Here is a 25,014-nt window from a genome sequence, read left to right on the forward strand (position 1 = left end):
AAGCCATCTGTGGAGAGAAATAGCAGTGCTACTTAAGTCAGCACCTGCCCTGTCCAGTGTTTCTTTGTTGAATGCCGGTTTTGCGCTGTTCTTTTATGACCCTGGTTATTGTCCTTTTAAGCCGACAGTCGGTCTTTGCTGGTACATAGTTGTTTACACTTAGTAACTTTGTTAAGATCAAGTGCAGCTAAGTTCCCGTTATTATAGATACTGGCTTTGAAAAAGTAAGGACGAGGGAGCATTGTGTATATGGTGTGCAGTCCTCACTTTTTATAGCAGTGCCATTTCTATTTGTTCATGGTCGCAGCATAGCTTTGTGCCTTGTGGTCATTTCACTGCTTCCTCGTCACATATTAAGGATAAGGGAACTTGGCTTAGAAGAGTTCCTTGAACCGTAACTACCACTCAAGTTCGCGTTGCACACATTCACGCATGCACGATGCAATTGCTTTGTGCCAACCTGCACAGAATGAGAGCGCCTGCAATAAAAGTGCATATTGACTTCACCACTGCATGGTGCTAAACAAACTGGAACACTGCAGTTTCTAAAATCGCGGAATAAATTCTCAAGTCCAGTTGAACTGTGCAAGATTTTGTAGGTTTTATTAAAGCGGATCCCTGTTTCAGAAATAGTTAGCTGTGGGGTCAGTATGTTGCATTTCATTTTATGGTCAGGTGATAGGGAATTCGGAATAAACTTCAGTGTAGCAAAAATTGTGTTCATTTCCCTCCAATATGACAGGAAGCAACCGATTCGCACAAGGAGGCAAATTTTGAGGGTATTTTTCTACTAAAGTTGAAAATATTTTTTGGATATTGTACGCAGAGCTGAAAACTAGTTAGAAAACTGGAAAAAGCATGCTTGTCATACATTATTATGGAGCAGTCATTAATTGAATGTTCAAACTTTGCTTCCTTTCATATTGGAGGGACCTGTATTTGTAGTAGTGTGTAAAATAGTGCTGTTGTAGTGTTTTAAGGATCATAGTACTAGTATTAGAGTGGTGGTGAATAAATTGCATGATTTGATTGTTGCCATTGGCACTAACATGGCTTTATGGTGTAGACTTACTCTACCTCATGTTGTTGCAGAGCTGTTTTCAGCATTAATGCAATCCGCCTTTTTCACAAGTTGCGGCGCCCTCTGGGGAGGGCGAAAATTCGTCTGCTATTGGTTGAAAACAAACACAGGTGCAATCTGGTTCCATGAGGAGCCAGCTATGCTTGCGAAGTGGCGTGTGAGTGCTTGACAGCTGCCACCATCTGTCGCATGCGCCTGCTACTAACAAGAACTGTGCACGTGCAGTAGGAGCTGGCGGTTTTCTTATCAACCAGTGGAGCCAGAGGAGAAGAGGTGCAATGTGCAGAGCTGCCTTGTGAAAAAGGCAGATTGGTAGTGGTGCGTTTTTAGAGGCTATCTCTGGGTGCACAGCTGATCCGCGCTGTGAAAGATGGCAGGAAGGAGTGTGGGTGAAGGGTGGTGTCATCTGGTATTCGAAGTTCTATGTCCTGAAACCGGACATTGGTAATGAGACGCATCGTAGTGGAGGGCTCTGTGTAAAACTGAACACCTGGGGTTTTTTAATGTGCACTGACTTTGCACAGCACGTGGGCAGCCTCTTTTACATTTTGACATCATTGAAGTGTGGCTGTGGTGATAGGGATTCAGACACGCAACCTCGTGCTCAGCAGCTGAACCCTGTAGCCATCGAGCCATCATGGCAGGTTAATTTACTTTCCAGGACAGTGTCAAAGTGAGCACATATGTTCGGAGAGCACTGTGAATTCACATCGGCACACCGCATGCGAGACTGGTTCAACTATATTGCACTGGCAAACTGCTGCTTGCTGCATGCATCAAACCGAATAGATATGACTGGCCGCGCCACATGTGGTGCACTCTACTAGTGGGCAGCAGCAGCCTGTATGAGCACAGTGTGTGCCAGTGTCATGATTACATAAGAGTGCGCTTCTTTTGCCGGCCTGCCAGTCTGGATGCTGGCCACCACTGGCGTCAGAAAAATGCACTAGTATTGTTTCTTCACGTTCATAACAGGCCCTGGGGTAGAGGAATGTCAAAAATTGATCCTTTTTGGGGATCGTTGACCAATAGCAAGTTGCTGATAGAAGTGATAACGACGATACAAGGAAATTTCCTCCCATAGCTGCTTTGCTGCTGCTGAAGGCATCGTGGAAATCAAGCATGTTGTTATTTTATTATGAGATAAGGCTCACAGTAAAGCAGTGATGAGAGTAGTACCTTTATTACAGCACTGGCCAGTTTTGATGCACCGTTCACTACGACATCAATGTGAAACCGGCTAGGCTTAGCGACGATCAGGGAAGCCAGAAAGCATCGCAGTTCGTCGCCCAGTGCCCCCGCGGTCATGAATATAGCAGGTGTTCTTTCTGATAGCACGGCTGTTTTGCCTTTTCTGGTGTGGACTTGAAGTACACCGAGCTAAGCGGTGCTAAAACACTGCTGCGTGATGGCAAGGTGATCCCAGCTGTTGGTAGAGCTTGAGTGAAGCGGCGCACTGGTGCTTGCCGCTCCGTGTATCCCTGCTTGCATTGGGGTGGCAGTTCGCTGGCGGCAACCTGTGCGGTGGCCGGCCAAGTGTCCGCACATGTGTCTCCTGCTTAATTCTTCATGTGCAAATTATAGTTCGGAATGTGCAAGCGCACACACATACAAAATTTTAATTGCTCTAAAATTGTTACCTGCCTTGACAAAAAAGAGCTGCTTCAGTTTTGTTTTTGCTTACTACACCTGGTGTGTTTCAGTGGACACAAGTTTCTAAAATATAATGCACCTGCACCATTTTTTTAGGTCGAACCAAGCCGTGCTCTTCGTTGCCTAGCAGACCATCGAAAAGAACCAACAATGGACGTCCGCTGTCGCAACATGGTGCAACGTCGCTTGGTGGAACAGAACACGGACTACAGGCTCAATGCTCAGTTGCAGCATGCTTGCCGCATGGACATTGCCAAGTTTTGCTCTGCCCTTGTTCTTGACAAGGCAGCGGAGAGCACAGAGCTCCAGGGAAAGGTTTGTTTTATGGCTGTCATTGTAGATGGCTTGAGAGGCTAGAATAATGAATGCTATGTTTTCTTGGTTCCTTCTACCACAGCCCTTCTACCACAGCCATAGCACTGAGGCTAGCTCCGACTGCGGCAGGCAGGCGCTCGAGAAGTGCGCATAGTCACTGCCTCCGTGAGCAGCATGCGCTCTTTTTCGTCATTGGCATTGAACTTGGAGGCATGTTTCCTGCCATCAGTGGCTTCGAAAAAGCAGCACGGTGATAATGCGCAAAATTTCCCTTTCCACCCTGGCTTGGCCAAGAAAGGAACGGTGTGCAAGTTGTTTGCTTGTGCATTATTTTTCACTGGAATCTCCGCTGGTCTGCTGCCGGCTGTCTATTCTGTTAACAGAATGAACAAGGCTGCTGAAATACTATACATATGAACTCTGAATGCTCGTTGGTATGGCAGGGGAGCTGCAACCGCGATACTCGTTGATTGAGAAGGTGCAGATGGTTGTCGCCTGTGTAAAAATGAATGGCAGCACTCGCCTTGCCTCAAGACTCAATGCCTTCGAGAATCTTGGCCGCCCGGTTCCGTCACATACAATGTTCGCTAAAATGCACAAACTGTTCCGGACCACAGGATCAGTGCTTCATTCAAGGAAGGCAAAGGGAGTTATTCGTGCATACCTTGAAGCCAGCATCCATCAAATCGTCGAGGCTGTTGGATCCTCCTGCTATTCAACCTGGAGAGTGCTCAAGGAGCATAGTTTTTATCCTTACCACATATTGCTGCATCAGGAGCTCAGTGAAGACGATTATAAAAAGCGGTATGAATTCAGCAACTGGGCGTTGATCAATTGTGACGAAGACTCAGACCTTTTTAGGAAAGTTCTGTGGACGGACGAGGCCCACTTTTGCCGTAATGGGGAAGTCAATGTGCATAACGCCCACTGCTGGTCTGATCAGAACCCACACTGGCTCCGGGAACACCACCACCAAATCCGGTGGTCAGTGAATGCCTGGTGTGGCATTTACTCAAATCGAGTAGTGGGGACTTACTTTCTGGAAGAAAATCTAACAGCAAAGCCATACACAGCGAGCATTCTAAGTGGTCGACATCCCATTGTGGTTTCAGCACGACGGGGCGCCTGTGCACTTCTCGTCACGTGCAAGGGATTGGCTCGACAGCAATTTCTCCTGTCAGTGGATAGGCACCTAGGTCACCCGACCTAACTCCATTAGGCTTGTAGCGCCCTCTCTTGGGTGGCGCCAGGAACCCGAATAGCGTACGCCACCCGGCGAAGAAAAGAAAGGCAGCACCTGGCCGTGGCTCATGCAGCCACGGCTCGCAGTTCTGTTCGGGTGTCGGTTCACAGCAGTGGTCTTGTTCCTTCGCTCCCGAGGCGTTAAGCCTACAGACTTCTTTCTTTGGGGTTACGTCAAGAACGAAGTCTACGCAACTTAACCCGAAGACGTGGCAGACTTCAAACAAAGAATCATCAAGGCATATGTGAATATACCCCCGCTGGTTTTGAAACGAGTTCTGCAGCCCATGAAAGAGATATTCATGGCATGCATGGCGGTTGAAGGCAAGCACTTTGAGCATTACTGATGCATAAAACCTAGCCACCGAGATACGACGTGGTAAAAGTCGTCAGTTCACGTATTCTGAAATTACCTTGGATGAAAAATAATAAAGCACAAGCAAATAACTTGCACACCATTCTTTTCTTGGCCAAGCCAGAGTCGAAAGGGAAATTTTGCGCATTATCACCATGCTGCTTTTTCGAAGCCGCTGATGGCAGGAAACATGCCTCCAAGATCAATGCCAATGACGAAAAAGAGCGGGTACCGCTCACGGAAGCAGTGGCTATGCGCTCTTTTCGAGCGCCTGCCTGCCGCAGTCGCAGCTATAGCCTTGATGCCATCAGTTGTCGTAATCATTTCTTCAGTCTCTTATGTAGTATCGTGGCGGATTTTTCGGCGCACTCTGAGCGTTCAGTTTCCGAATCAGATCAGAAAGGGTTGAAAATTCAATTGCGAATATCTCAATACCTGTTGCGCTTAGGGACATGCTGCAAATTGTATTTGCTTTCAATCATAACAGTCTCCAAAATCACAATTGCAAAATGCAGCATAAAGTGAAGAGTTAAAAAAATAAATTAACGGAATTTGGCTAATTATTTCATTAACCTAGACCGCTATTTTCTTATCTTGTGTCCGCCGAGCCAAATATACATTCCATGAAGGCGGCATTCACGATACTATCAGCGCCTTCTTTTTAAAAATCTGTAAACAGTTGAAAAAACACCCTGTATATGTGGCTGACACTATATACAGTTGACGATTCCAGGATGCTTTCTCTGTACTGCACTTTTCATTGCTCTGGCATCTTGCAAACTTTTGGAGCCAGCAGTCTGTGCTCTTTGTGCGTATTGCAATCTTCTCTTTAGCGTTAAGGAAGTATTGATTAAATAAACCTTAGTCAGCCTCAATTTGAAGTGATCCTTTCAATACAAATTACACTGTGCATATTTCATTATTGTTCATGGTGTATTGAAATGGTACCACTTGTGTGTTGCTCCTTGTTTTCTGTGTGTATTTCAGACCACAGTGTGTACCAATACTCTGTGTGACGCTCAGAAAGTGTTTCTCATAATGGCATTATACATTTTATTATCCTTGAAGTTAATGGAAGACGTTGTATGTACTGTGATATTGAAGAACTTGGGTCCTGTGGTGAATGATGGCATTGTAAGTGCTTTAAACAGCAGCGAGCAGATTGGGGTAAAGCATGGACAGAAATAAATGGAGTATGCTAAGAGGTTCTAACACTCTTAAATGCTTCTTAGAGGAAATTGCCCAGTAAGATGTGTGGTTGCTCATAGTCTCATCTATATTGTCTTGTATATACATTGCATGGCTCTTAATTTTTGCCAGGTCAAGCATCAGTAGAGTTGAAGCAGCAGAATGTGTTCCATTTACTTCTTTCTTTGTCTGTATGTGTACTGAAATCACATTGTAGGAGCTTGAGTCAAAAAAAGTTATGTACTAAAGATAAACATTTTTTAGTCACGTGCATTTTTACTGTGAAAGCACTAAGTGCAGATCACACTGCTTGGCGTCTGGATGCTGTAATGCTTCATTTTACTTGTGCTGTAAGGTGCTCTTGTAAATTCTGTGGAATATGCATTGGCTCTATAACATGAATGCGCATTTTGTCATGGTCTCAGGTAATCCAGTGCCTCAAGGCCCAGTTTGTTCGTCATCAGCTGACGAAGACGTGTGAACCTGTAGTGACGGGCATTGTACGAGATGCAGCTCTTGATTATCAGCTAGATCCTGTCCTGGCAAGGGCCTGTGCTTCTGAGGTGTGTATATGTGAACCCCTTTGACTTCTGTAAATCAAGGTGTTAGAGCATTGGCCTGCATTAACAAACAGTTCTGCTTATCGTCGCTGATTTCCATCACCAGCTCTCTTCAGTTTGACATTTACTGGCTTCTGCAAAGTGCAGTCAAGATCAATCATGTCCGAGATAAGCTAGCTGTATTCTCATAAGGTGTATATAAGCCTTGACATTGTTCAGAAAATACTTCGGCAGATTTGTCAACCCATATTCAAGGCACAGGCAGGCTATTTGTGCACTAGTCTTAAAAAGGAGGTTTACAAGTAGTGGGGTAGGTCAAGTAAAGTTGTGGAGATCTTTAAAAGGATGGAAAGCTGATTTTGCTAATGCTGGAAGAAGCATCAGAGTCCACAAATTAGAGATTCACATCACCGATGAATTTATGCAGCTTGTCACTAACTGCCGATATTGTAACAGAAAGGGTGTAGTCTTTTGCCACTCTCTTGTGAACTTGCTAGAACTGATGAAGTAAGCCTTCTTAGTGTTTTTTTTTCTTAAGCATTTGTGTTCTGCTGAATGATGATGGCAAGGTGGTTCCTGTGTACTATTTAATGTGCAAGTGCTGCTGTTTAATACTTGTGTCATGCAGCCGTTCAAAAGTCCTTTGAACTGATTGGGTTAAAGCCATGCCATAGAACAGTTATCAAATCAGTTTTCACTTCAGTGAGCTGAGGAGCATTCAATTTCGAAAGAATTCTGTGTCAGGAGAGCTCTCAGAAGCCTTTGCTTTTAAAGGCAAGGCCATTTAAGTATGGTGTGCTGTCAGTATGTGCCACAAGCATTGGTCGCAGGGTAGTAGCAGTAAGTAGTCATAGAGTTGATGTTGTTAAAACAAGAAAAAGAAAAGAAACAAAAAGTAGACAACAAACTGAATTGCCAAAATTGTGACAAAATCCACTTGTAGTTTGTCCAAAAGGGAATGACTACAATTATAGCCTTTTGAAAAAATATTTATGGTGAGTTATAAGCAGTTTATCTTTTGATTGTAATGAAAATGTGCCTTTCTCTGATTTTAACCAGAATTATTCGATAATTTTTTTCTCCTCACTACAATGCCAGTGTGGAGTTTGCCTAGATGACGACCGCGGCCACATTAATTGAGGGCTGCCAGAGCGGAGATGGTAGCTGTGGGACGGTGGCGGCAGCGTCCGGCCCTGGCCAAGGTCTCGAGTGTTCTCTAGCGCGTGCCAGCGACCCTTCGTCCTCTTCGGCATTTCACCACTGCCGGCCGCGCGGGTCGCTACAGGGCTGCCCCTAGACGATTAGTCGGTACATGAAACCGGTGTGTGAAGAATAATGCAGGGCATCCGGGGTCCGAAGGCGAGGCTCAGGCAGGCGACTCTGGCTGTGGCATTGTGGCCGAGCTTTCGGTGGGCGTCGAAGGACGCATAGTGGCAGGTGAGGGATGTTGGTCAGCCTACTAAGTGGACCCACTGCCGGCGGTTCTGGTGCAGCAAATAACGGCTGGCGCAAGATGGACAGTACAGCAGAGGGAACTAGGTGTGTTGCAGGTCGCGAGATTTGTGCAACAGATGCCGGGCCGAGCTGCCCAATATCCAGGCGGGCGGCCGCGGGAGGCGCAGCGAGGTTCGAGGTGGGGTGTGGCTGTGGTGAACTGCATGTGGCTGCTGGGACACGCTCACAGCCAGCCGTGGACTGAGTGGCCTGAACGCAATGGGCAGCCGCACTAGTGGCGCCGTTGCCTCTGGCGCCAAGCCGTTCATGAAGGAGGACGACAGCGATGTATCGTCAATCGGAGAGAGCCACGGCACCGGTGCAGCAACGGGGGGCACGTCCACAGGCCTGGTCAGCCGAGCCATCTTGCTAGATGGTGGCTGGCGAAGCTGCAGCATGGGTGTAACTGGAATGTGCTGTGGACAGTAGGTTGTGTGCAGTGGGCTCCCGTCGAACTTGCATTTGGTGGCGGTCGAGCCAGTGGTGTCAGGATTCTTTGATGATTCTAACACCGATGGGGAGCAAGAAGGGCGCACATCAGTGGCCTGGTTTGGCTTGAGGACAGGCGCTGGCAATGGTTCAGGGTCCTTTTCAGGCAAAATAGGACATGTGACAATCGCCACGCTTGATACTACTGTAACCGGGTTGGCCTTCTGATCCTGCGTCGTGTGACTTTTAGTGTGTTGCAGACCTTTGGAGGGGCTGAGGGCATGGCTGGCAGGCTTGGGCTTTGCTGAGACCTCTTTAGCATCATCTGGCTGCGGCTTCGACATCGCTGCAGAGCCCTGTTGGGCTGCTGGCTGTTATGACGAGGCAGATGGGGATGCCGAAAACAGCAACACGCATCCTGCTGCAGAGCATTCCTTGTCGTCTGTAGGTGGTGGCAGCAGCATCAGTGAAGGGTGATGTGGTGGGAAGTATTGTGATGAGGCGTAGCAGGGGCATCGTGCGACGTGGTTGTGGCCTGACGCGAAGAAATGCAAGAAGGTAGGTCCAAAGAAGCAAAGTGGGCAGTTGTGGGAGCAGGACATGTGGCAAAGCTTGTGCTGAGCCTAACCTGGTGTGGCATGGAGAGGGATGGCCGGGCCGGAGACGCTGGGCAGGAGAGGCGGGGAGGCGGCCAGGGGCTGCCGAGGTGGGCAGTGTTTGGATGAAGGTGCATGGGCAAGAGTGAGGCTGGTACGGGGCCAGATGCTGGTGGCAGCAAAAGCGGGTTTGCAGCATCGTAGAGTGGCAGCGGGACGTAGCAGATGCCGGAGCCCGTAGAGACGGCTGCGCGCAGTTCATCGCATGGCCAGCAGTCTTAGCCAGGGCAGGCGAGTCAGCTCAGCAGGTCGGGCGGGAGGATATTGCAGAGGTCTGCGTGTTTGAACGGCTGGATGGTGATGCCGTTCAGGTACAGCGCAGCCTCGAACTGAGCGAACCACCCGCCAACGTCCTGTAGCCGGAACGTTGGAAGCGGCGGGTCAAAACCTGGGTCCTGCCAGCCTGTCATCCAGGAACGCTGCTAAAGAACTTCTAAAGGTGCGGCTTGGCGGGTCACCATGATGCATTGTGCCGGTTGCGAGGGCGTTCGTGTAGTCCGCGGTCGCCACAATGTGGAGGTTGCCCGGATGACTACTGTGGCCACATTTATAGAGGGCTGCCGGAAAGGAGATAGCTGTGGAGTGGTGGTGGCAGCATCCGGCCCTGGTCAAGGTCCAGAGTGTTCTCTAGCGCAAGCCGGTGAGGTGTGCTAGCATTTGTGGTATCTTATTTCTCTTGCTCTGTGTCCCTGTTCTTACTTGCTAGTTATTATGTCCTCACTGCTAACACCATCTAGCTGAGCTTTCTGCTTCAAGTGCCCTAAAGGCTCCTATTCACTTCGTAGTCACCCAGCTCTGTGAATTCTGTTGATGGCTTGGAAATCACTCATCACATCTGAATCCAATAACTTATCACATGACTTTCAGATCCAGAATTCCTGCAAAGATGACCGTGATATAGAAGAATGCTTAAAGTCACGTTTTCAAAACCGCGAGATCAAAAGCCCAGAGTGCAAAAAGGTATGTGCTCTACAATTTCTGACAGAACATTTTTCTCTTCATTTCATCATGTGCAGTTAATACGAATTTTCAAATATAATGAGCAGTGTGAGAACATTTGGTTGATCGTTCATATACTAAGTGCAAAAAAATATATAATATGAACCACTTCATGCATTTTTTGGCTAAGAGGGATGTGGGGCTGAAATACAGATTTTTGGAAAAAAGTGTGTTAAGTTTGAGTTGTTATGGATTGCTGTCTTAATGAAGAATATTCTCACCAAGTTTGGTTGTTATCTGAGCAGTGGAAAAAAAAGAATACTCTTTTTACGAGGCGGTGGTGTGCATTTGTTGTCGAAGGCATCTATGAACGCTCTTCTCAAGACGCGGCCGCAGTGTGGGCAAAGAAGTGAATGCCCACGGTCGAAAGTTTATTTTTCGCGCTTTTTAGTCACGGAAGACCTTCTATTGAGAATACGCAAGGCCACTAAAGAAAAACTAAAAAGAAAGGAATATATTTCTGGCCGCCGCGGCAACTGCAGAGTGGCTGGCAAACCAAAGCAGGAGCTCGAAATGGCAGAAATATACCACGTGACAGCCCAACGTTGTTTTTGCGCCATTCGGAATGTATCCCGCTTTGGTTGTGTTAGACGCTTGCTATTTTTTACCTTTTATTTCTTCTGCGAGTTTATTGCGATCAGTGAGTGGCCGGTAGTGTGACTGGAAGATGCCCGCAATGAAGGCTTCGACACGAAGAAGCTTAGGGAAGCAAAGACGCACCAGGAAAGACAGGCGTACACAGCACTGGGTGACCGCCAGCAAGTGAGCATGAGGCTTGTGCGTTCGCCAGGCCCAAGCCTGCTGCCGGCGACCGACATGAACCCTTCAAGCTCCGATGATGGTTCGTCATCTGAAGACCTAATTTGTGTCACTAAAAATCGGGGAGACTGCAGCAGCCTTGGCTGTACTAGAATTTAGTACTAGAATTTAGTGAGGGTGCACGTGGCATCAGGAAAGTGTTTGACAAGCTGGAACTAGAACATGGAGTCCAGGCGACAAAGCACGTCGAGCAAGCAACCGATCAATGTATTTCACGAGTGAAAGCAAGGGCGATGCACAGCTCTAAAGATTAAAAAAAGAAAGAAGGCTTGAAGCAATTGCCACAGACCACCGTCGTGTTGAAGAGGAGGGCCCGACCTATGGAGCAGGGCACTTTGATTAATTTTTTTTACCCCAAAATAAAATAGCATGTTTGGAAATATCTGAACTCATTTTTTTCAGTTTGCACTTTTTGGGAAAACAAAACCGTTAGGAAAACTATCATTTCCAAGCTGCATCGCCAGAAACTGCTTTCAAGGTGGTTTCTTGACAAATTTTCTCAGGAACAAGATAAGGTACTGTTTACATCGCTAAATATTTTCCAACACACAATATTTTGTGATGTCTGACATATAATGACGACAAAAAATTGAACTTTGTTTTTAGGGTGATGACATTTTTGCACAAATGCTATAAAAAAACATGCGACTGACCTTATCCTGCACTATGAACCATCTAGAATATATATAATCACACACAATTAGTATATCCTCATTATTTTTTAAATGAGCCGCCGTGGTGGCTGAGTGGTTATGCCGCTCGGCTGCTGGTCTGAAAGACGCGGATTCAAACCCGGCTGCGGTGCTCGAATTTCTGTGGAGGCGGAATTCTAGAGGCCCGTGTACCGTGCGATGTCAGTGCACGTTAAAGAACCCCAGGAGGTCGAACTTTCCGGAGGCCTTCACTACGGCATCCCTCATAGCCAGAGTCGCTTTAGGACGTTAAACCCCCATAAACCATATTTTTGAAACGATAGTTTTCCTAAGCTGACGTACCTGATTGCTCAGTATGACAGCTATGACTTTTTTTTTTTAACTTGAGCTAGAGAGCTGAAATTTTGAACATAGTTTAGTGAGAAGAAGGTACACCATCTCTGAAAATTTTATCACAATTGGCGCAACAGTTTAAAAGTTGACTCTTCAGCCTAGCATCCTTAAGATGAACTATCTCAGTAGCCGTGAACCACAATGACCCCACGCAGTGTTACTCGTGGAGTGTTCATGCGACACTCTAGGGCAGGGTCTCAACCTCATCTCACTACATGCATTGGCAAAGCTTTTGTCTTGTGTGGGCCAGTGCACAGAAAGGAGAGAATAAGGAAAAACGCAAGAAGGTAGCTTACCCTTCACGCTGCCTGTGGTAGCTTCGTTTCTTCAGCTGCCTCGGGCGTAGAAAAATTTTAATGCTGACACAAAGCAGGGGAATAGTGTGAAGTTTGGAGATTACTACCACTAAATTTGCCATTAAGCATGCCCAGCTGCTTACTTGCAAGAAAAACACGGGGAGCAAACAGCCTTTGTCAGAGAGTTAACAGCAGTAAAGAGATGTGATGCTCTTGGAGATTAAAACCAAGGTGTTACTGGCACGGGTCTTTTCTAAGAAAAGCAGAAATTCTTAAGGGCAGTGGGCCGCATGTTTGATTCCTCTGCTCTAGAGGCTAGGAAGGAAGAAGAAAATAATAAAGTTACCATATCTTTGCGCCTGCCTCAGGCAGCAGTGATGGGTGATGCATGTGCTGCACAGAGATTTGATATGGCCAGATCTCTGTGTTGTCACGTCACCTGCTGCACGGAGGTGCTGGTTGCACTGGCTTATAGACTTGAAGGTTAAATAGCCCATTTTGCAACTGTCGCAGTGTCACACCACGCATTTTCACGTCTGCCTGAGGCAAGTACTGCAGGTAGCATGAACTCTGCACACTGTGCATGGACCTGACATGGCCAAATCTTGGCATTGGTGCGTCACCTGCTGTGCATTGCTACTAATGAACAAAAAGGCACTTAGGTGCTGGGTTCACCTGCCCGTAAAACAGATAGCAGCCATGTTGCAGAAGGAGTGAAGTAAGAGGAGAAAAAAAAAGAAGGAAAAAGTCAATCGTGGTCTCCAAGCCAGTACTGTGGGCCTAACCAGCAACACGCTCTGAGCACTTTGACATAGGGGAGGACCAAATAGAAAAAAAAAAGGGCACTGCGAAGAGGATGAAAAAGGAGGTGAAAAAAAAAAATGCCGCCACCGTCTGGAAGACGAATTAACGATCATTAGCTGTTTGGTTTACTAGAATTGATATGAATGAGATTAAAGTGAGGTACACCAATGGAAATACGAATTTGACATCTTGGATTTTTAAGCGATGTCGCCAATCAATCACCAATTGGATAAATCAGTGATGTCACCAATCACCAATTTGATATGCTAATGACGTCACCAATAGGGTTGCTATATCGATTTACTATGGGGGCCTCCATTTCGAATTCCTTGGACTTGGGAAAATTTCACGCCGAAGGGAGGTGGTAGCAGAACCCAAGAAATCGAGAAACGTGATGAGTAAGAGCTAACGCTTTTAAAAATGGCTGGCGGTTTAGTGTTGCTAAGCACGAAGCATTGTGCAAATACAGTTTTTTTGCAGGTGGGCGCCACTGCCGCATACCTGAAAGTGTAATTGAGGTGTCCACTGACCCAGTGCTCCAGTTATGCACGTCTTCAACTTTTTCATTGTCAATGCCATTTACCCAATGTACGCCGGTGGCCTCTGCTCTAGTGCCGCGTTTCCAGAGCCGTGTTTTTGCCACTACGTTGTCCACTCCAACGCATGCAGCGCTCATCTCTCTGTCACTACTGCCACATAGCTCTAAGCGCTAATATTAGTTTGATAGTAGTATTAGTTGATGAATAAGACGTTGCGCAATGCACAGAGCAAGGGTGTGTTGCAGTTTAACACGAGGCGTGTTCAGGTACAGTGAAAGCTCGTTAATTCAAACCTCGATAATTCGAATTTTCAGATGATTCGAACTGCACTACTTGGTCCGGCCAAGCTCCATAGTGATCTGTGCATAAAAAATCCCTTTAATTCGAAAGAGAGTCGGTTCCGCTACGGATAATTTGAGCTATGCGCTGTCGCGCTTGAGCGGCTTGGCACACAGCACATGGCCAAAAAACAAAAAATAACACCTCTGCATAGTTAGAGGCTGCACACGTCCTAAATGGGCAGAAGATGGAACCAGATAAAGCTATGGAAGAGTGGGTAAATCCTAAATAGCGTCATCACCGGCGCGGCGGCCGGTGACGCCGGAGGGTACGGGTTGGTGGCCGCGGGGGCGGCTACGTACCCTCATTTCCGCGCAGCCTCCGAAACTCGCAGCTGAATACTCGTTAATTCAGGCCCTATTAATTCAGGAACACGGATAAATACTGTCAGCGTGGTCCCAGCCAACGCCCATTAACGGCTATGACTTCGGACGGGCACTACAAATTATGTGCGAAAACCTTTTTCTTTCTTTGTGAGTGTCGTCTGTCCTTCCACCCAACAGTCGCCAACGGAAGCACGCGGTCAGTCGCGATCATGACGTCGGCTTTTAGCATTGCCCGGCTACAGTGTTCTAGAACCTTCTAGAACACTGTAGCCCGGCAGTCAGCCGCTGGCCGGAAGCGGCCAACATGGGCTTTCAGTGTGAACCAATCTGGTCGCGACAGCATCTGACTTCCGCCCGCTTCTACAACATGGCCGCGCCTGCCGAAGCAGCCTCTCGCTTCACCATGAACTTGTTGTTGCACAAAATTTTAGCGATGAAACATGCCAGATTTTCAGAATGCTTCTGGATTTTGAAAGCTGCTAGGCTTAGCCACTACGCATCGGTTGGCGTCAGGAAGCGCGAGAGGTTCAAACAGGGTAACTATTTTGTTTCAGAAAAGGGGTCACAAAGAATACACTGTTGTCTTTGTCGTCATGGAATAAATAATAGCTTAATTGTAAATGCACAGCTGTTCTTTTCAGCATTTTACTGAGCATATGGAATCGCGCTGTTTCTAAATCCTTGCGGCAACGGTCTGGCGGCAGCCGCGCGTTTTCGGCGTTCCGCCGCGCCGCTCAAAATCCGCAGCGCAAGTTCGCTCCATGTGGGTCGCCCTACATACGGTACATATACCGTAATGCAAATGGTTCTTGTCAGTTTTTTCGAGGCCATTCGATAATTCGAACATCGGATAATTCGAACTTTTTTCCCGGTCCCGTGAAGTTCGAATTAACGAGCTTTTACTGTATAGCGATAACCTAGTGCTCTCGTGCACTGGCCTGCGAAGCTGATCTATTCGTGCTGCCGTGGGTTTGAATCCCAGTCACGGATATTGATTTGATTTATTTTTATTTTTCTCTTTATTTTCTTGTGAGATATGCCGAATGGTGTTCCCAGTACTTAACGCTCATATTTAAGAAGTCTCTGTTAAACGCCGAGCTCCCGGAGGACTGGAAGCACGGAAAAATTATTCCTATTCCCAAAACTGAAAATTCCTCTCTACTTAGCTCATATAGGCCAATATCTTTACTGTGTACTTCTTGAAAAATACTTGAACATATACTTTTTGGGCATATATCAGCCTTCCTGGAAACCAATCACGTAATTGACGACCGGCAACACGGTTTTCGCAAAGGCTTCTCTACAGTGACCCAACTTCTAGAGACGATGCAGGATTTTGCCGCAGCCATTGATAACCAGTGTCAAATTGATGTCATTTTTTTAGATTTCGAAAAAGCATTTGACCGCGTCTCACACAGAAAGTTCTTGCTAAAGCTAAATACTATCTTTAAAAACGATCTACTGTTGGCGTGGGTACAAGCATATCTATCGTCTCGATATCAGTCCATATCAATCGGCAATGCATGTTCGAGCCCAGCTTTGGTAAGCTCCGGTATCCCACAAGGCTCAGTACTTGGGCCATTGTTCTTTTTAATTTTTATAAATGACATTGTTAAAGAAATTCCTGTCAAAATCAAGCTGTTTGCCGACGATTGTGTATTATATCATGAAATACGAACTCCTGCTGACCAGCTTCTTCTTAATGACGCCTTGGCTAAAATTCATGATTGGTGCTCAACGTGGCAGATGAGTATTAATACTAAAAAAACAGTTTCAATGTCTATTACGCGGAAGAAGCGGCCATTAGGTTTTGCCTATACTATTAATAACCATCCCCTGTCTACCGTGGACAGCTACAAGTACTTGGGATTAACGATTAGCTCTGACCTACGGTGGAACAAACACATTTCTAATATTAAAAATAAAGCTATGAAAAAACTTGGCTTTTTAAGAAGATCTCTCCGGTACTCTACGCAGGAAATTAGGTTACTAGCTTACAAAACTTTTATCCGACCTGTTTTAGAATACGCCTCTGTTGTGTGGGACCCTTATACTAAAGAAAACATTAAAACACTCGAAAATATTCAAAGAAAGTCAGTGCGATTTATTTATAATTCATACAGCTGGCAGACGTCCCCTACCATGCTACTTGAGAAAGCAAATTTGGATTCTTTGCAGCTCAGGAGATACCGCGAGAGGCTTAAATACATGTTCATGATTGTTCACAACAAATTAGGAATTAACAGCAGCAAGTACATTGAGCTCGTGCCGGGTCGTTCGACACGATCCTACCATTCTTTAAAAGTGAAGGAATACTCATGCCGCACTGAAACATACAAGAATTCTTTCTTCCCCCGTACTGTACGGGAATGGAATGTCCTCAAAGCGAATATTGTAGAGGCTTCTACTGTGGAGTCATTTACGGAGTCGCTTAGGAATTCGTAACAATTTTGCAGCATTCAACATTTCCTTTTTTTTTTTTCCCAGTGCTCATTTTGACGCCAGGCGTCGTCTAATATTGTATAATGTTGTTTCTTTTCGTCGTTCATTTTTTCGGTATTGTGTGCTGAGTTGCGTGTACCTCAGGGAGGTTTTCTTTTTGTCAAAGTGTATTTTACACCCACTCCTGCTTAAGGCTTTGCAATAAAGCCAGCAGTCTTCTGTAAATAAATAAAATAAATAAAAAATAATTTCACTTGGCACACAACCGCGAACACCACAAGCTTAATTACATCGCAAGATCTTGCTTGGGGTTTACCCATCGAAATTACTTTCGCACTATAAAAATCTTGCCCAGTGCTCTTTGGGATTGGGATCACGCGTGCTTTATTTTATACCATCACCTCATTGCCCTTCATTCATGGTGCAAAGCTTTTATTGCAATTATCTTGCTGCAAGGCCATTTCATTCATTGTTTTCATTAAAGAGGTTTTTTGATCTCAGTGCTCATTGAGTCAGTGGTCATCGAAATTTTTGAGGGCCATCCAGATGCACCACTACCGTACGATGGATTTCAATGATCTTTGATCAATGAGCATGTGATCTGACAGATGGCGCTATGGTTAGCAACATTTAGGGAAAATATTAAGTGAAGCAGAATAGAATGAGCCTAATATTGGAGTAATTGTTATTTTTAATTGATAGTTTGTAAGAAGCTATCAAAATACTACATACTAGTTCGCCACAATGGGCAATGATGCAACCTTCCTTCTTTTCAGAAGCATTTATTTTTCGCTGGCTAAGCTGCCAGGGATTGGTGACTGTTTTCTCATGTTCATAGCTAATAATTCTATTTTATGGTAGGACTCCATTAATGCATTCATAGCTACTATTGTTTCAGCACTTGTGGGGCGCTTCTTGGTCTTGGTTGCCATTTAACACACTAGAGGTAAAAATGAGCGAAACGCAGTGCCATGCCGTGCAACAAGAACAGCGTTCGATTGTTTACATCTGACCACCAGACAGTCTGCAGAGGTGTCATTTTGACTACAAAATAATAATTAGTTTATGAACTGGTTAATATGTAGTCTAAAATTTTGTAAGTAAATGGTAGTTTTATTTATTTCAAGCATTTATGTCCTGTTTTTTTTTTAATGTATGATGAGTGAGAGGCTGTTCTCAATGGCCCTTGAGATTCCAATGTCGGTTAGTGAAGTTCAATTGAGTCATTGCCCCATCAAGTTCAATAGCCATTGCAAACTGCCTTGTGGCACTGGGCTTTGAAACTGCCTGCTTGTGTGACAGGAGTATTGTCTGAAAGGGAGCCTACTGTACTACCACTGTTTTACTTGGTTACAGGAAGTTGCTCGTCTCATACATGAAGGCAAAGCTGATGTCCAAGCTGACCCAATTTTGTACAAGGCCTGCCTGCATGACATCAAGCATTTCTGCCATGACCTCACACCAGGCCAGGGGCACTGTGAGTCCCTGCTTCTCCATTTGCGCTTCAGCTTAGGAAGTTCTTTTTTTTTTCTTAGTTATGCAGTGCTCTGCTGTGCTGCTGTAACACTTGAAATTTGGCTGTGACGTACAAATGAGCCAGCCTATAACATGTATGACCTTCTTCATTTAAGGATCTTTTCATTAATGAATTTGTTGCTGAAAATGGGCTGGGAACCTAAGTGATGGTGTCTTGGCAAGGCTTAGCATACTTCAAATAACATAAGTAGTGCGCTAAGGTGGCAGTCTTGGTTAGCTGGTCTGACTTGGTGTGAGAGACTTGGACAGTGCCCTATTATTTTTAGTACAGTAAAACCTCGGTAATTTGAAATCATTGGGACTGCAAAAAATATTGCGCACGTCTTCGAATTAACTGAACATAGCAAAAAGAAAAAAATGGGACGCATGCAAAAATTTTCGCTTCAAGGAGTACGCTGCCTTCATTGCAAAAATTTTGCGATTACCTAAAGTTATCAGAGATGCTGGTAACCTAACCCACTAACCGCGGCACACCACACAAAGTAATGGCATAGGCCGGTGTGGCACGCAGTCAGTCCATTGCAGGCGTGCAGGCGCGCAACAAGAATGGTTGCGTCGCAAGGCACGCACTGACGCTGCTATGGTGCGAAGTGCTCGGATGCCAGTGCCTCCACTAGACGCTGCCTTGATGAAGCGCCGAGAGCACAGAACATTGAAACCATCATCTCTTGTTGCGTTGCAGTAAAGCACGCCTTCTCTTCTGCTGGTGGGCGTTTCAGCGGACCACAAACCATACCATGGACTATTTTTTTTTGTGCATCATCAATTTTCATCTGTTGTCAGTGGATCCAGAACACATTGCTATCGCAGTGCCCTCTTAAAGTGCATTAAGCTGTCCACAAATTTTATAGTGCGCGACTACTAAGGTTCCCAATCACCGATTTCACTGATCTTTGCCTGAAGCTTGACCTTAGAATGCTAGCCTCGAACCGCAAGTGAATTGAGACGCGACACGCTAGCGCACATACTTCGCATTTTGCCAAGTAAGCTAAATCGGCTGTTATTTATTTATCCGGGTTCATTTTTGGTATGGTTGGTTAATTTGATTATTTTCTGCGGTCTCAATGGCTTCGAATTAACGAGGTGCTACTGTGTTATGCTCGAAAACTTTCACATCTATCATATTTACTTGTGTAATTTGCACACCCCAACTTTTTACCTAAATTGTTGAAAAAAAAAATTGCATATTTTGCTCTCCCTGCTGTGTCAGACCACCAGCATGCACACAGGTGTGCGCAAGGCAGGCTTGAGAAGATCGACGCGGCCCTGTTGCCATGTGTGTCTATGAAAGGAGCAAGTGGCGAGGGGAGGAACTGTGCGCCGTTTACCCAGCTCGCTCCCTCTGGCAGTCGCTTTCCTGGAGGAACAGTTGCACACGCGCCAGAATCCGAAACTACTGAACCGTTTGCTGTTCGGTTTGCCGCTAGTCAGCTGGGCTACTGCGAGGGCACCGTTTTATCGCTTGTTATATACAGCTGGCTTCGTAATTGTATCGTTGCGCGTTTAGTGCTTAGAGCTGTGCATGCGCCGTCATGCCATCCCATAGGGAACTACATAATGTGGGGTGGGGCGGGAGGGATATGCGTCTTATATATGGAGTCAGCTTTTTTTTTGGCCATCGAGGGGTGCAAGTTAGGGGGTCAGCGTATATGCGGCAGTAATGCAGTATATATTGTGCATTATGACCTTTGTAGAGTTTTTAAGGGCGTTTTCACAAATATTTCGCGTAATTTGCTCACTCGCCGAATGCAATCGGCAGTCAACATCGCTGCGTTTATCTAATTTTTCAGTCTCTCTGTCAGCAACAGCATCCCTCCATTTTGTCCCCCAACTCCTTCCCATCTTTCTCCCGTCACCCTTTCTCATCTTTCTTGCCTGGCCACTTCAGTCGGTGGCCTTGGACGCACTTATTCACATGACTACCCGAGGTGGGCTCTGTATAACGGTTCATGCTGTAAAAAATTGGTTGTTGGGTGTACCGTTTCTAGTTTATGTACAAGAAAAGCATGGTGAGAAAGTGGTACACATGCCATACCAGTGTGTCATACAAAGGGTTAATTTGAATGTTTTGCATTTACTCTCACCATTTTGTTCGAATGTAGAGAGCTTCATGTGGGAACTTAGCTATCTGTTCACACATGCCCCCAGTAACTGTAATTGCACGGTGCCACAATTAGTTTCCTGGCTTATGCTGGTGGTCTCTTTCCTTGCCGGGCAATGGGTGGCTCGAGGGTAACTCCTTGCTGAAGCTACTTCTGGAGCGTGTGCTATACCAGAATCTGAAGCCACGAAAAGGTTGATAATTTACTGCTCACCTGGCTTGCCATACTGTGTGGCGGAGCATTTGTGTGTGGAAAGGATGCTTGTAATTCTTCTACTGTGTGGCCTTCCTTTGCTTCTGGCTGTTAGCCTTGCAACTGCATCTGATTTGCCCTGAACAGTCTCAGTCTCTGAATGTTGCAATGTCTGTCCACAAAAAGTCTCTAGCTTTAGCACTCAAGAACTTGAGGGCAGTAGACATGAGATTGTGAAGAAACATAATGTACAGCTAGAGACCCATGTGCTGTGCGATGTCAGTGCACGTTAAAGAACCCCATGTGGTCGAAATTGTCCGGAGCCCACCATTGTGGCGTCCCTCATAGTCCTAGTCGCTTTGAGACATTAAACCCAATAAAACCTAAACCTAAAACCTAAACATATTTTACAGGAGAGCACACTTTCAACATGCATCCGTGTCAGGGTGACAAAGATGTCTACAAGGCTGAAATCCAGCCATGCAGAAAAGCAGGCTATGGTTAATGCCTTTGACTTTTTCCCATCGGAGGTTCACTGTGAGGATGGTGTTGGTCAACTATATGATGAAAACAGTGATGTTGGTGTTGGTATGGAAAGGGAAGAGTAAGAGAGAAATGACTTCATTTCTAAGGATACCTATGAAAAGGACACACTGGAGCAGCCTTCATCATAGTAGGTGATGCAGAAGACATTGTATGTCGCATGTCTGTTCTTAAGTTTTGAAGGGGACAACGAAAAAAAGTTTTTTTTAAAACAGTCATTTGGTTTGAACCTATTGAACACCCCTTGGAGTTCATATTAACAGGATTTTACTGTATTTGTGTACTTTATGCCACTTGAACTGTATCCAATGCCAAGAAAGTTTTTTTTTGAGTAGGAGCTGTTATGTCTGTTCAAAAAATGTGATGTGCTGTTGTTGATCTTTCACACTGTACTGTGTACTTTGCATATTGCCCAAGCCACAATCTAATAAAATCTCGCCCACTTTAGTAGCTTTAGTAGCTCGGGACGCCACGCTAGCTCAGTGGTTAGGGTGCATGGTTGCTGACCCGAAAAATGCAGGTTCGATTCTGGCCACGGTGGTCACATTTCGATGGAGGCGAAATGCTAGACGCCTGTGTGCTGTACGATGTCAGTGCACGTTAAAGAGACCAAGGTGGTCGAAATTATCTGGAGCCCTCCGCTACGCCATCCCTTATAGCCTGAGTTGCTCTGGGGCGTTAAACCACATCAAATCAAACTTTAGTAGCTCAGTTGCTCTGATTTTGTGCCATTGAGCACTGGCACAGAGGCTCAATTCCTGGCTGCTGCAGCTGTCTGTGTACTGAATCTTTGGTACCTGATAAAGAACTTCCGGCATGTGCGTGCTCCCAGGTGCAGCTTTAGCATGCATAAAACATTTAATCTTTTCCTCCTAACATCTTGGATATTTTTGCAGACAGTGTTGGATGTGTCAAACTTTTTATCTCTTTTGTTAGTGCTTTCTTGCCTCCTGACGGGCCTGGAGTCGGATACAATTGCCTTGACGGAAGAATGTCGAACATTGCTTTCGAAAAGAGTGGAAATGTTTGAGTATGCTGCTCAGGTAGGTGCATAGCCCTTTCATGTCTATAGTTGCTTGCGCACTATCCAAAAGAATTTGATAGGGCAAAAAGAAGCAGTAAACAACATTTATGGTTTTCTTTCCTTACTCACTTACAGGTGGCCCCCGTGGAGTCAATTCGAGATGTAGTGCAACAGATTGCTAACTCGCCATCAAGAAACTATTTTGTTGTGGTAGCCATGGGTGTACTAGGCATCATCTTTGTGGGTGGACTGTTTTGTGGCCGTGTCACCAAGCGACTTCCTGCAAATCTCAAGAACAAATGATGTGTGCAGGTTGACAACCAACATGACCAATAGTGTATGAAAAAGAATGCAACCCCCAGCTGAGAGACCATTGGGTAGTTCCACTTGGCCGCAGTTACCACAGTGCTACAGTTAGCATTGGAGTTCATATGCCTTGGAAGCAGGCTAAAGTTATTTGTGTGAACACTATCAAAGCTAACCATGTGGCAAGATTCATGCGCGCATGCTTGACAGAAGTGACATGACGAATTTGTGAGGACAGAGGCCTTCGCATCCTCCAGTGTTGCTGCCATGTCAAATGAATTTGTGTTGTTCACATGAACAGTTGAGTGAGTGCCCAAATGTTATGTTTTTGGTGCTTTGTTATTGTTTTCATTGTCTTTTTCTGCTGTTCTTTTAGTCTTCATTACTGCTTTGCATCCTGAGTTATGAGCTGTAGTGTGAAAAATATGTTGAACAACCTGGATCATTTGTTTACACAGCAACTTCCCAATTTGTTTTTTATTTTGTGCTTTGCATAGAGTGATACCATCACTGAAATATCTTGCATGGATGGGCATTCTTCTAAAAGCTGCTTTTCCATTGTTATAATTTCTATTATTAGCATTTAGTGTCATGCTTGTTGGTTGGTCTCTCTTACCTGTCATCCTATAGGGCACTATTGTACAGAGATGACAATTGCTGTGCAATCAACAAAGTGCATCACTTGTTGATTTTATAATTACAAGGCCAGGGTTTATAGTTTTGTTGAACTCTCTTAATCACTTCTTTGTTTGGCTCTTTTTGTCATTGTCCTTTGTTGGTGTTTTTATATAAATATATATTATATATATACAGACACACACACACTTTACATACTGTAATGTACACATATTGTGTGGCAGTCTTGCACCTAACACCTGATATTTAATCAGTGTGGTATCATTTTTGTACATTTTAAACGTAATGTAACTTTTCAAAATGGAATTTATATACATATGTATTTTTGCTTATATAGGCATGCTTTGTATCTGTTCTTGCTTTGGTTTTGCTTAATATTTACAACATTCTTTTAGTATTTTTTCTCATTTCTTTGATGTCCTATATTGGATTGAATGGATTTCTCACCTTTACTAATTAGTAGAAGACAAACATTCTAAAAGTTCTTGCTGCATAAGAGCCTGTGTAAGAATAAGCAACAAGTTTTACTATTTGTTAGTCCCTTATCATTTTTTTTTGTGCTCTAGTCTAGCTTTTCCAGGCTGTGTTGCTTAATTTCAGCCTTTTAGATGTATTTCCACTTTGATTTGTTAGGCTTGATATATACACATAGCAAAAAATTTCTGCACTAAAGGTATGTAATGAGTATATTAGTCATGTTTTTGTTTAGAATAGCCTTGTAGCATATTGAAGCATTTTATTCAGTGCCCAGCTGGAGGCAAGTTCTTGTTGGAAAAAACAAGTAACCTTTTAGTGAAGTGTTGATACCGCTGTATGTCACGGCCCGTCCAGTGTTTCTCTGCTGTTTGGTAATAGGCATAGCTTTGTTGTGGTTTTTGCCTGAATCTTATCGTTTTTTTGTAAAATCAAGGAACTTCACTCCTTTTAAACTTGGCGAGAAAACTCAATTTAACTCAATTTGTAATATTGCTTGAGGTAGTGTGTGGCCCTATATTAAGTGCACTGTCTATTCATTTTTGAGACTTTTTCTTGTCATTGTGTTTGCAACGTCTGTAAGACACTAAAGTTACGTTTGCTTGTCAAAGTCACCATCACATTCGTAGGAGTTCCTCCTGTGTTCCTGTTTGTATTGGGTGAACTGCAGTTTGCACTTCCTGAACCAAGTCTTGCCGTGTCAAGCCTCTTGCCATGATATGGATGTCTGGCTCTTCCATGATACTTTTATACTGAATTCATCCAAGACGCATGCTTTTGTGTGAAACTTGAAGGAGTGCTATACTGCATCTCACAGTATGAAATGTCATCTGCATTCACTGTTGCTTTAAAGCAAACAGCATGGGAACATTTGAAGTTGATTGCTGATAGATGCAAGTTGTGTACTGTTGCACAAATATGAAGATACTTCTTATGGTGATTCTGATACTGGTGTCCTCTTTTGTCTTCAGTACGAGTTTTCCACTACGTTATAGGCCTTTTCATTTGCTGCATTGGTCGTGGGAATCAAGTTATACTTGTTGCTAGTGAAGTGACCATTTGCAGTATGAAAGAAGCATTGCAGTGAGGTCTGGAGAGTGGACCCACACTGACCAGCGGACGTAGATTGTGAATCTACAGTTGGGGCAGTATTAAGGATGTGCTGCTTTCTAAACACTTTTGCTAAGTCAATTGTTCTAGGGAAGTTAACTGTAGATCGTGTCTTCCACAGAAAGCCATTGCCATGGCAAAAGCAACAGAATGCTCAGCTAGGGCTATTTAAACCCCCTCCATGGTGGCCATCCAATTGTATAGCCTTGCTTTTGGAGGCAAGAAACAGACTAGCAGTTAAGAGTAAACATTTTTCGGTTTAGAACACCCTCCATGGCGGCCATCCAATAGTATGGCCTTGCTTTTGGAGGCAAGAAACAGACTAGCAGTTAAGAATAAACACTTTTTGTTTTAGAACTTGTTTATAACTTTGATATAAATTTGTGTTGCATATCTGCCTAATAAAGGTGCGCTCATAAGTCTGGTCATGTGAATTGGTCAAAGGCAGCCAGGAGATCCATTGGCATGAACCTAAGCTGTTAGCTATTGCAGTGGGATCTGCATGTGG

The 25,014-nt window shown here is 44.9% G+C and overlaps 1 protein-coding gene across 1 annotated transcript in view; it reads left to right on the plus strand.

Moving 5' to 3' along the window:
* The window catches only part of Glg1 (Golgi apparatus protein 1), a 71,296-nt gene extending 46,954 nt beyond the window's left edge, over positions 1–24,342 (plus strand). Inside the window, 6 exon segments of the mRNA XM_077647401.1 lie at positions 2,831–3,049; positions 6,260–6,397; positions 9,841–9,933; positions 17,940–18,060; positions 21,893–21,999; positions 22,116–24,342. Coding sequence (XP_077503527.1) covers positions 2,831–3,049; positions 6,260–6,397; positions 9,841–9,933; positions 17,940–18,060; positions 21,893–21,999; positions 22,116–22,283 — 846 coding nt within the window. The 3' untranslated portion in view covers positions 22,284–24,342.
* The last annotated feature ends 672 nt before the right edge of the window (positions 24,343–25,014 follow it).

Source organism: Amblyomma americanum, chromosome 1 (assembly GCF_052857255.1).
Source record: "Amblyomma americanum isolate KBUSLIRL-KWMA chromosome 1, ASM5285725v1, whole genome shotgun sequence".
Classification (NCBI taxonomy): Eukaryota; Metazoa; Arthropoda; class Arachnida; order Ixodida; family Ixodidae; genus Amblyomma; species Amblyomma americanum.